The sequence below is a fragment of the Papio anubis genome, chromosome 8 (genome assembly GCF_008728515.1).
Source record: "Papio anubis isolate 15944 chromosome 8, Panubis1.0, whole genome shotgun sequence".
Taxonomy (NCBI): domain Eukaryota; kingdom Metazoa; phylum Chordata; class Mammalia; order Primates; family Cercopithecidae; genus Papio; species Papio anubis.
The window spans coordinates 57,304,676-57,317,268 of record NC_044983.1 but is presented as its reverse complement, the minus strand read 5'-3'; the positions used below and the strand labels follow the sequence as shown (position 1 = coordinate 57,317,268).

The 12,593-nt window shown below is 37.5% G+C and overlaps 1 protein-coding gene across 14 annotated transcripts in view; it reads left to right on the top strand.

Moving 5' to 3' along the window:
* Nucleotides 1–12,593, top strand: part of ASPH (aspartate beta-hydroxylase) — a 220,937-nt gene that overhangs the window by 141,048 nt on the left and 67,296 nt on the right. For all 14 annotated transcript variants that reach the window (XM_031669577.1, XM_003902799.3, XM_009213094.2 and 11 more), the window contains one exon: nt 4,575–4,661. In XM_031669577.1, the coding sequence (XP_031525437.1) occupies nt 4,575–4,661 (87 nt within the window). The remainder of the gene's footprint in view (nt 1–4,574; nt 4,662–12,593) is intronic.

Sequence of the window (12,593 nt, the reverse complement as noted above, 5' to 3'; positions counted from 1 at the left end):
GCCATTCTGGGTGTTCGTTTTCTTAAAGATATGAGAATGATAAATACTTTTTCCACCTCTGATTGACTTGTTTAAAGATCAATTTAAAGATCAAATGAGAATTTTTTTTTTTTTGGACAGAGCCTCTGCCCAGGATGAAGTGCAATGGCACAATCTCGGCTAACTGGAACCTCTGCTTCCTGAGTTTAAGCAATTCTCCTCCTGAGTAGCTGGGATTACAGGTGCTCACCACCATGCCTGGCTAATTTTTGTATTTTTACTAGAGACAGGGTTTCACCATGTTGCCCAGGCTGGTCTTGAACTCCTGACCTCAAGTGACACACCCATCTCAGCCTCCCAAAGTGCTGGGATTACAGGCGTGAGCCATAAATGACATTTTAAAAATAACAACACTGTCAAGTGTCATAGAAGTGGAAGTTTTTAATTTTATAGCTCCCTGATGTAAGAAAAGAAGCAGACATTCTTCTTACTTAGGGTTAACCTCATGCACCTCCAGGTTTTTAGGGTAACTTATTTATGTTTTAATTTATCAATATATTTGAAATATTACTTGCATTTCTTTATAGATACTACAATTTTGAAAACAATAAATCGAAACTGGATTTAAGTTACTTGTTCCCTTACCTTGGTCATATCATCTAATTATTGGGTGCAAAAATATTTATTATAATGTATTTAATCATATATTCAATTAATCATCTCCTTGTTTTTGGCGAAAATTTGTTTCTCTACTCTGCACTTGAATGTAGACTCTGTAATGTTCATTAGTTTTCCTGTTAGGCTTTGTAATCAGTAGACATTGACTGCAATAAAAAAGGAACAAGCGGACTTAAGTAAACAAACAACAATAAAAATACTCGTTAGGAACTAAAATGAGACAAGAATGTACGTCTGCATGTTTATTGAAAGTGTACCAGCGAGCGTAAAGGCTTTTGGAACTGCCGTTAGGTGAGACTCCAAAGCCAAGGTTTGCCAATAAAAATATAGTAACTCCAAAGAATATTGCAGCAAAGTCATTGTTCACTTCCCTTAAATCTAACCACGTGGAATGATTCCTACTTTCTGATAGTAAACAAGAAAATTAACTGTCTTGTTTAACTTTATGAAGTGAAGCCATCTACTGTTTGTGGTCAGTTTGTATTTCTTAATAGAACTGAAGCAATAATTTTTTTCTGCCACCTCCTTTGGCAACCTGTACTTTCTCTATACTAAATGTCATATATAAAAATAGGAGTGCCTATTGCACAGGTAACTTTCAGTGTAAAAAACATGTGAGCAGCTTCAGAGAAGGATTTTAATGTATTTATATGAATGATAAAGGAGGGCACAGTTATGAGGTATTGCAGTGTTGCTCCTTTGAAGTTATGTTTTTCTCAAGGAGCATCTTGAATTTATACCAGGGAAATAAAAGAGGAAGAAGTAGCCACATATACAATTCTTGCTTCTGAAACAACAGGAAGCTGTGTTATTGACTGACTCATCAACATAATTCAGTCTTTTAGGGTTGTTTTTACGGCTAGCATTTTCAGAGGATGCACCTTGGTGTGCTGGACCAACCGAGGTCAACTAACACACACCCCACACAGAGCCAGTGAAGCCTCAGTTCACGCCTCAGGCTCAAGGACTGTGTTACATGAAAGTATGTGTTCACTTTTTGTCCCCCCAGAAAAGTATAGATCAGATTATATTCCAATCCTCTATTTTTAAAAAATATATATTTATTGTTTAAAATGCTTTCCTACCTCTGGAAAAAGGGATTGAAATGATATACTGAAATATATTTGCTTACTTGTTGGAATCATTTATTATTACAGTATTGTAAGTGATTTTTTAAAAGGTGGGGAGGGAGTAAAGAAAATGTAATCACACACCTGAAAGTTTACACCACTGGCTCTAAACCATGCTAGGAATGAAGTCAACAATTCCTCAAGGGACAACATGGAAAATAGAATCAGAAGATACGATTAATATTGTTCATCAGAAGAGCTGTTCTGCTCCAAGTCCAGAGAGAAACATTTGGCTGTAGATCTTCATAAAAAAGGTATACTGATGGATGTAAAACTTCCTGCTTACTCCCTGACATCATACCAGTGGATTATTCTACCATGCAGCTGCAGGAATGTACTTTATTGTCCTTCAGCACAGCCCATTGGCCTCCTGCCAACACAGTGTGGCCCACATACATGTCTCTCCCATGAACCGTCTTGGTCCTAGGACAACATTATAAGCTATGTTGAGAAACAGATCATTTTCAGGCAATTCTTCAAACATCGTGTGTCTTGCAATTGAGTTTTTAAATAAGAATTGAACAACAGTGTTAGGAGCTATACAAGAACTTAGGGAAGGGAAATTCTTTCAGACTAAAACCAAACACACTTATTTTGCCAGCCAACTGAAGTGAAAGCAAGACTGATGGCCCCTCAGCAAAGTCACACAGCCTCTGTCTTGCAGGGATTCAAAGAATGCCACAGACAGAGCCAAAATATCCCATTATTTTAACAACCTTGACAGTCAAGCAGGAATATCACACCTTATCAAATTTGTTATGAACATTCTTATTCTTATGTTTTAAGTCTGATGTTAGTACATTTAGCACAATTATCATTGAAATAGCTTTGACATTTGCAATTTAAGTTGCATGGGGTGCATACTAGGCTGAAAATAGACCTCCAAAAGATATGTGTCTGGAACCTGTAAATGTTATGTTATTTGGGAAAAGGACCTTTGCAGATGTGATTAAGGACATTGAGATAGAGAGATTATCCTGGATTATCCAGTTGGGCCTTAAATGCAATCATGTTTCCTCATAGGAGAGGGGCAGAGAGAAATTTGATGCAAACAAAATAAAAAGGAGCACACACAGGGGAGAAAGAAAGCAGTATGAAGACAGAATTAGATATTGGGGTGATCTGTCCACAAATCAAGAAATACTGGGAATAGACAAGGACAAATATTCCTGTAAAACCTCTGGAGAGAACACAGCCCTGCCACCATCTTGATTTCAGCTGAGAGAAGCTAATTCTGGAAATCTCTTCTACAAAACTGCAAGAGAACAAAGTTCTCTTGTTTTAAGCTATCAGGTTTGTGATAGTTTGTCACAGAGGCCATAGAAGAGTAACACAGATTTCAATACTGGGCCTGCAGGTACACAGAAATCAAGAAGTGAGGTTTGGGAAGCTCTGCCTAGATTTCAGAGGATGCGTATTGAATTGCCCAGATGTCCAAGCAGAATTTGCAGCATGGGTGGAGCCCTCATGGAGAATCTCTGCTAGGGCAGTGGAGAAGGGAAATGTGGGGTTGGAGCCCCCATATAGAGTCCCCACTGGGGCACTGCCTAGTAGAATTGTGGGAAGAGGGCCACCATCCTGCAGACCCCAGAATGGTAGATCCATCGACAGCTTGTACTGTGTGCGTGGAAAAGCCTCAGACACCTAACACCAGCCCATGAATGCAGCTGGAAGGGAGACTGTATCCTGCAAAGCCACAGGGGTGGAGCTGCCCAAGACCGTGAGAGACCACCACTTGTATCAGCATGACCTGGATATGAGACATGAAGTCAAAGGAGATGATTTCAGAGCTTTAAAATTTAATGACAGCCACACTGGATTTCAGACTTGCATGGAGCTTGAAGCCCCTTTGTTTTGGCCAATTTCTCCCATTTTGAAAGGGAGTATTTATCCAATACCTGTACCCCCGTTGTATCTTGGAAGTAACTGATTTGCTTTTGATTTTATAGGCTCCTAAGTGGAAGGGACTTGCCTTGTCTCAGATGAGACTTTGGACTTGGACTTTGGGTTTATGCTGGAATGAGTTAAGCCTTTGGGGGATGGTTGTAAAGGCATGATTCTGTTTTGAAATGTGAGGACATGAGATTTGGGAAGGATCAGGGGTGGAATTATATAGTTTCACTATGTCCCCACCCAAATCCCATCTCAAATTGTAATCTCCATAATCCCCATGTGCCTAGGGAGATACCTGGTGGAAGGTGATTGGATCAAGGGGGCAGTTTCCCCTATGCTGTTCTCATGATAGTAAGTTCTCATGAGATCTGATGGTTTTATAAGGGGCTCTTCCCCCTTCACTCCTCACTCTCCTCTCTCTTGCTACCATGTGAGGAACGTCCTTGCTTCCTCTTTGCCTTCTGCTATGATTGTAAGTTTCCTCAGGCCTCCCCAGCCATGTGGAACTGATTCAATTAAACCTCTTTCCTATATTAATTATCCCATCTCATGTATTTTTTATAGCAATGTGAAAACAGACTAATACAATATTCTTTGAGAACACAGATAGAACCTGTACATACATTGAAGGAAAATTCAATTTCTTTAGCAAAACCACATATTGCATCATTTATCAAGTGTCTGTCTTTTTAAAAATTAAGTAAATACATGTTCATTACTAGTTTTCTGTTTGCCTTAATATAGATTTTTTTAAAATCTTAGATAAAACTATCTTTACACTCAGGATGGAATCTAGGAAATTCCGACAAAATCACTTGCTGACTATTAAATAACAACATTAATTGATTATGCATTTTAATTTATTTAATTTATTTAATTTTGTCTTTCTAACAGGGAAAAATTGAGGAAGCAGTGAATGCATTCAAAGAACTAGTACGCAAATACCCACAGAGTCCACGAGCAAGATATGGGAAGGCACAGGTATTCTGAGACCCTTTTCCTTAGAACACTTTTTTGATATTTATGTGTTCTGTGTAATTGAATTTTTTACTCCTTACTATTTTCCCTTTCCAATTTCTATACAGAATCAGTTTCTCATGTATATACATAATCAAGAAATACAATTATCAATATTGCATGCTGCTGAATTTAGTAACATTTTTTTCTGCTCCTCCTCCATGTGACTTCTCTCTCGTTTTGAAAAGAAAATAAAGAGTAATACTTTTGTCATTGTTTTACTATCCCCTCATGTCTCATTCCATCTAATCCCACCATACAGTGTTCACTTGAGGATCCTCAGAGCTTTCAGACTCTCAGTTTTATAACTGGAGGTTGCAAGTATGCTTAGGAAAGACCTTTCTAAAATATAAAGTGGAACATACTTTGTTGTTTCTATAGTTTTTTCCAACGGACTCATTTCTTAGCAGCTACCTTTATCTTCATCTCCCACCATCTCCTTTCTTATCTGGCTTTCTCTAGTTTCCAACTTCTTTCATGAAGCATGTCCCTGTTCACCTGTAACTGCATAAACCCACTGCGTGTCAGTGTTTTAGGCCCTGGGCATGTCTATTTTGTATTCTTTTATGAGATGATTAGTCAGGTGCAGCTACAAGAGGTCTCCTAGGACAGGATTAGGGAAAAGCAAAGTTTATTATGCTCACAAGTCCTAGAGACAGGAGGCCCAGCATGCCACATAGGGCTACATGGGAAAGACTCAAGGTGATCAGGGGATGGTAGGCAAGAGAGAGGGGAAGGTTTGACCACAGCCTTTATTGAGGTTTCCATGGAAAAGGCAAGGTAGGGCAGGGAGTTTAGTACTGGCTGGTTTGAATAATTTCAGCCGTCTTTTTGCCTACAGGGGTGGTACCTGGCCCTGACATGATTAAAATAGAGGAGGTGTGGCTCTGGATTGGTTAGTTTGCATATCAAAAGCTTGCTTCTGGCTGAGCACTGGCCATCTCAGAATTGTCTAGCTCAGAACAGTCTCTCCCTAGCCAGAGAGGTTTTTTAAGATGTCAAAACATCATAATATATAGAAAATTTAAAAATAATTACAATACAATACAATGAACATTCTTGTGGATTCCAGTGGAAGATTTTTTTTAATTACTTAAAGAATATTTGGTGAAAGCCCACTATGTGCCAGGCCCTGTTGTAAGCATTAGAGATACAGCCATCACTAGAACATATTTTAAAAGCCCCAGCACTTACAGAGTTTCCATTGTAAAGGGGAAGACAATGCATAAGACAAGTAAGTCCAATGTATATGCTTACTAGGGCTGAGTGCTAAGCAGAGGATAAAGAAAACAAGGAACAGCTAGTAGACATGTGAGGGGGTTGGTGTGGTATGAAAGGTGGCAGAGAAAGGTCTCATCAAGGAGGTGACATTTGAGCAAAGCCCTGAAAGTCTTTATAAATAAATATATACTTAAAGAATGTTATAAAGTATTAAAAATACATATGTTAGATCATCTTACCTAATAAGAAATGCTGTAAAGAAAAGAAGAAAAGGTAATGGAATAAAGGGCATACCTATTAAGATTTTTTTGGCTGCAGGTAATGTGATTGAAAGTAACGGAGCAGACAGCGCTTTGGACAAGTTGGGCAGGAAAGGTCTCTCTAGGGAGGCAACATGTGGCTGAGTTGTGAGGCGTTTACATTACTAGAAGGAGATATCCAGGCAAGAGAAAGCAGCAAGTCAGAGGCTTTGAGGCAGGAAAACAATCTTGGAATAAGCCTGAAGAGAGAAAGAAGGTCATGCTAGGGGCAGGGAAAGGAGGATCAAGGAGGCTGCAGCCTTGCAGATTTTATTCTACATGTGCTGGGAAGCCATGGGAGGGTTTGTTTGGTTTTTTTTTGCGGGGGTTGTTTGTTTGTTTTTATACTTTAAGTTCTGGGATACATGTGCAGAACATGCAGGTTTCTTACATAGGTATATACATGCCATGGTGGTTTGCTGCACCCATCAACCCATCATCTACATTAGGTATTTCTCCTAATGCTATCCCTCCCCTAGCCCCCACCCCTGACAGGCCCCAGTGTGTGATGTTGCCCTCCCTATGTCCATGTGATCTCATTGTTCAACTCCCACTTATGAGTGAGAACATGTGGTATTTGGTTTTCTGTTCCTGTGTTAGTCTGCTGAGAATTATGGTTTCCAGCTTCATCCACATCTCTGCAAAGGACATGAACTCATCCTTTTTTGTGGCTGCATAGCATTCCATGGTGTATATGTACCACATTTTCTTTATCCATTCTATCATTGATAGGCATTTGGGTTGGTTCCAAGTCTTTGCTATTGTGAATAGTACCACAGTAAACATATGTGTGCGTGTGTCTTTATAGTAGAATTATTTATAATCCTTTGGGTATATACCCAGTAATGGGATTGCTGGATCAAATGGTATTTCTGGTTCTATATTCTATATTTCTGGTTCTATATTTCTGGTTCTTATTCTTCACTGTCTTCCACAATGATTGAACTAATTTACACTCCCACCAACAGTGTAAAAGCATTCCTATTTTTCCACATCCTCTCTATAATCTGTTGTTTCCTGACTTTTTAATGATCACCATTCTAACTGGCATGAGATGGTATCTCATTTTGGTTTTGATTTGCATTTCTCTAATGACCAGTAATGATGAGCTTTATTTTATATGTTTGTTGGCTACATAAATGTCTTCTTTTGAGAAGTGTCTGTTCGTATCCTTCACCCACTTTTTGATGGGGTTGTTTGTTTTTTTCTTGTAAAGTTGTTTATGTTCATTGTAGATTCTGGATATTAGCCCTTTGTCAGACAGGTAGATTGCAAAAATTTTCTCCCATTCTGTAGGTTGCCTGTTCACTTTGATGATAGTTTGTTTTGCTGTGCAGAAGCTCTTTAGTTTAATTTGATCCTATTTGTCAGTTTTCTCTTTTGTTGCCTTTGCTTTTGGTGTTTTAGTCATGAAGTCTTTGCCCATGCCTATGTCCTGAATGGTATTGCCTAGGTTTTCTTCTGGAGTGTTTATGGTTTTGGGTCTTACATTTAAGTCTTTAAATCGTCTTGAGTTGATTTTCGTATAAGGTATAAGGAAAGAGTCTGGTTTCAGTTTTCTGCATATGACTTGCCAGTTTTCCCAACACTATTTATTAAATAGGGAATCCTTTCCCCATTGCTTGTTTTTGTCAGGTTTGTTAAAGATCAGATGGTTATAGATGTGTGGTGTTATTTCTGTGGTCTCTGTTCTGTTCCATTAGTTTATGTATCTGTTTTGGTACCAGTACCATGCTGTTTTGGTTACTATAGCCTTGTAGTATAGTTTGAAGTCAGGTAGCCTGATACCACCAAGCTTTGTTTCCTTTTGCTTAGGATTGTCTTGGCTATATGGGCTCTTTTTCAGTTCCACATGAAATTTAAAGTAGTTTTTTCTAATGCTGTGAAGAAAGTCAGTTGTACCTTGATGGGGAGAGCACTGAATCTATAAATTACTTTGGGCAGTATGGCCATTTTCACCATATTTATTCTTCCTATCCATGAGCATGGAATGTTTTTCCATTTGTTTGTGTCCTTCCTTATTTCGTTGAGCAGTGGTTTGTAGTTCTCCTTGAAGAGGTCCTTCACATCCCTTGTAAGTTGTATTCCTAGGTGTTTAATTCTCTTTGTAACAAATGTGAATGGGATTGCACTGATGATTTGACTCTGTCTATTATTGGTGTATAGGAATGCTTGTGATTTTTGCACATTGATTTTGTATCCTGAGACTTTGCTGAAGTTGCTTATCAGCTTAAGGAGTTTTGGGGGTGAGACGATGGGGTTTTCTAAATATATAATCATGTCATCTGCAAACAGAGACAATTTGACTTCCTCTCTTTCTATTTGAATGCGCTTTATTTCTTTCTCTTGCCTGATTGCCCTGGCCAGAACTTCCAATACTATGTCGAGTAGGAGTGATGAGAGAGAGCATCCTTGTCTTGTGACAACAGACTGGTTGTTTTTTGTAAAGTTTGCTTTGGTTACTGAGTGGAAGATGGATTATGGAGGCAAAAGTAGATGCAAAAAGAATAGAAGGCTATTGCAAGTATACACAAGAGATGCTGGTGGCTCGGACTGTGGTCATGGCCATGGAGATGAGGGAAGTAGGCAGGTGGTGGAGCTGTAAAGACTTGAGGATGGAATAGATGTAAAAGTGTCAGAAGCAGAGGACTCAAGGCTGACCCCTGGGTTTTTGGTTCAGCCAGCTCAGTAGAAGGTAATGCCAGTTACTGACCAGGAAGAACAAGTCTGGAGTGATGCAGAAGTCGAGAGTTCAAGAGTTTGCTATTGGTCTTATTAAGTGTGTGATGCCTATTAGACATTCAGGTGAACATGTTAAGTAGACCATTGGATTCACAGAGCCTGAACTTGGAGGAGAAGCCAGGGCAGGATATCAAAATGTGCCAGGAAGTAAAGCTCCAACAGCCCTGCCTAGAGGTCAAGATTGTCAATTGTGCTGGGAAACGGTAGATTCAGAGTGCAGAAATTTTCCAGACAGAGGAGATGCTGACAGCACCCCTCTGGAGAAGGTCCATGCAAGCATTTGTGCAGGACACACACAGGAACTAACTCAGCTGTAGATAAAACAAGTGAATTTTGTTCTGAACTGAAAGTGGTGACCACTTGAAATCTAGATGCTCAATATCTTCTTATATCTCCGTTAAAAATTAATTAATATAATTTTTATTAATTTGATTTTAATTAAATTTGTGAAAAATTGATTCAAATAAGTTCCTGTTGTCCATGGTACACACCAACTTCAGCAAGGGTATGATTTTTATAAATTAATTTGCTCAGTAATTCTCTAAAATTGCTAAATCATATTTCCTTTTAAGTAAGAGAGAGTGTGTTTGTTACCAAAAGATCATGCCTATTCAAATAAGTAGTGGTTTTTGTCACTAGTATTAAGTCATTTCATTAAGAGAAGCATATTAACTAGAGAGAGAAATGGTTTAGGAAAATGCTATTTTAATTATGGCAAAAATGTTTTATACTTTAGAAATTTTCCTTGTATGTAATATTAATTGTGAGTACCAGAGTCTAAGTAAATGAAGTGCTCTTGAAACATTGTGATTGTTATATTTACAGTCAGCCCTCCAAATCCTCATGTTCCATATCCATGAATTCGACCAACCACAGATTGAAAATATTCAGAAAAAAATAAAAAATAACAATGCAACAATTAAAATAACACAAATAAAAATGATGCAATATAACAACTATTTTCATAGAAGTTACATTGCATTGGGTATAATAAGTAATCTGATGATGATTTAAATTATACAGGAGGATATGCATAGGCAATATGCAAATACTATACCATTTTATATCAGCAACCTGAGCATCTGCAGACAGTGGTATTGCAGTGCATCTGTGGTGGTGGTGGTCTTGGAACTAATCTCCAGTATATAACTAAGGATAACTGTATATCCTTATTTCACAGTAGAAATTTGAGATTTCGGCTTTAAACAATATCTTTTATCTCTAAACTATTATGCTTCAATGTGTTATTGCTATTAATATTAATGTGGCATACAGCAAAATTTAGGCATGGTAAGTTAAATTTTAATAGAGTAATTTAAAGGAAACTTCAAATTCATAGTAGTTTTAAAAATAAAAATTCAACAGAAGATGGGTTTTATAGGAAGAAATTACGACTTTTTCATTCTTTGTTAGCAGATTAAACAATTACTTTAGAATATTCCAACAAATTTTTAAAATTTAGCAACATTAAGTCATATATAAACTATAGTATCTATCATTTATAAAGTAGCACTGATAATGTCTTTTTCTTCATATCAGCAAAAATCAATTTTGATCAAGTTCCCTGAACATTGAACACAAAATATTAAAATATTAACTCAGTTCACTTTATTATCTTTCAGAAACCATTAACGCCTTTGAGGTAGAAAATGACACATTTCATAGGCAGATTGGCTGGGTAAATTAACTTAGAGTCAGCAAAAGGCTTTGCGATGTTAACATCTTGTAACAAATATTCAGTTTCAGTTCAGCTTGTTTTATCTACAGATGCTAAACTGATAAAAATCAATTCGTAGACTTTTCAGTGCAAGTGCCTATCAGTTTTATTCAAGAGATTATAAAGAATTATGTGCCATTTTAGTAGTGATACCTTTCCAATTCTGCAAGTTGTAAATATTAATACTTCATTAAAACAAAGGGCCCTGGGTTACCAGAGAGGGAACATGGCATACAGATTATACTATCTCTCTCACTTTTCAGATTGAGTTTAAAGGTATTTATTCCAATCTCAATAAAGAAGGATTGTCTTAGTAGGCATTTGTCCGCCCACTGATGCTACAGAGACCTCCAGTTCCAGGATCTTTTTGGGTAGTTTGTAGGACTCAAAATGAAGAGAGTGAACCACAGATGGTTTATAATTTACAATGGTTTTTCTTAACAATTTTTCAACTTTATAATGGTGTGAAAGTGATACACATTCAGTAGAAACTGTACTTCAGTATAGTATCCAATAAATTACATGAGATATTCAATGTTTCATTGTAAAATAGGCTTTGTGCTAGGTAATTTTGCACAAATGTAGGCTGATTAAGTTTTCTGAGCACATTTAATGTAGACTCTGCTAAGCTATGATATTCAGTAGGTTATGTGTATTAAATACATTTTTGACTTACAATGTTTTCAACTTATGATGAGGTGTAACCCCATCGAAAGTCAATGAACATCTGTAGATGGTTTTGAAAGGACTCTCAGGTCTAGAACTCTGTGTTTCTGCAAAGTTATCTATCAGTATTCATATTTTGGGAAGTTAACTCACTATAACAAAACTCACAAGGAGCTGATACCTATACAGAAGAGCCAGTATAGGAATATATGCTAGAAGGCCATGCCCAGCATCATGATCAGTGTGGGTCATTGACAACGGACTTTCTCTCCTGGTAGATAAGTCTATTCCGGAGACCATTTACAGACTTCCAAAGATAGTGAATGGTCTGGAGCATATCTCCATTTATCAAGGGTGAATTGCCTTTTCTAATCTAGAGATTTTTATCCTACCAAGTTTTCTTTCTCATAAATCTGTCCACTTCTGTCACTACTGCTTTAATTGTAGCTCTCGTCATCTTGGGTAACTTATCCTAATCAGTTCATATTATCAGGTTATTTCACTGATGTGTTATTTTGCGGGAAAAAAAAAATCCCATTGTCTTATTTTGTCAATTTATGCTGATTCTTAGTTTTTTTGTTTGTTGATTGGTTTTTTTACTTTGGGATATGGGAGGGATGGGTCATTTTCTTACCATGCCCTCAAATTGTAGGGCAATACTTTATTTTGGTTCTGCATATATTTATATATTAACTACAACACACATTTTAACAACATAAACATGTTTAAATATTCTGAGAAAAAAAAATGTGTATGCTACTTTTAGCATCTAGCCAGAATCATTTTTCCTCAAATGATAGTCTTCAGATTGTAGCCTCCTAAATCTGATGAGATATTGATGGTATTTTACATATTCTTCTTTCTCTTCCTGCCTCCAGTATTTTAGTCCCCATTCTCAGTTTCCAGCTAAGAATGTTGATTCTTAGTTCATTAAGAAAATAGAAATATCCAGACAATTTCCACATGATGCTGCTACTGTGCTAACAGCCATTCTCTACCTGTGCCCATATGCTCTGCCTTCCCTCCTGTTAGCACAGATGACTATTCTGGTCCCTGTTCCTCTCTCACCTGCTGAAGGACATCCCTCTAATTTTTGTGTCTCCTTCTGCGTCATCAGATTTTCCCTCTCTACTGAGACTCTTGCATCTCCTTGGAAGCATGCTGTACTATTTCCCATCCTTAAAGAACTCCCCTTGTCTGCACATTACCCTCTGCCAGCTGGCTCATTTTTCTGCTTCCCTTTACAGTGAA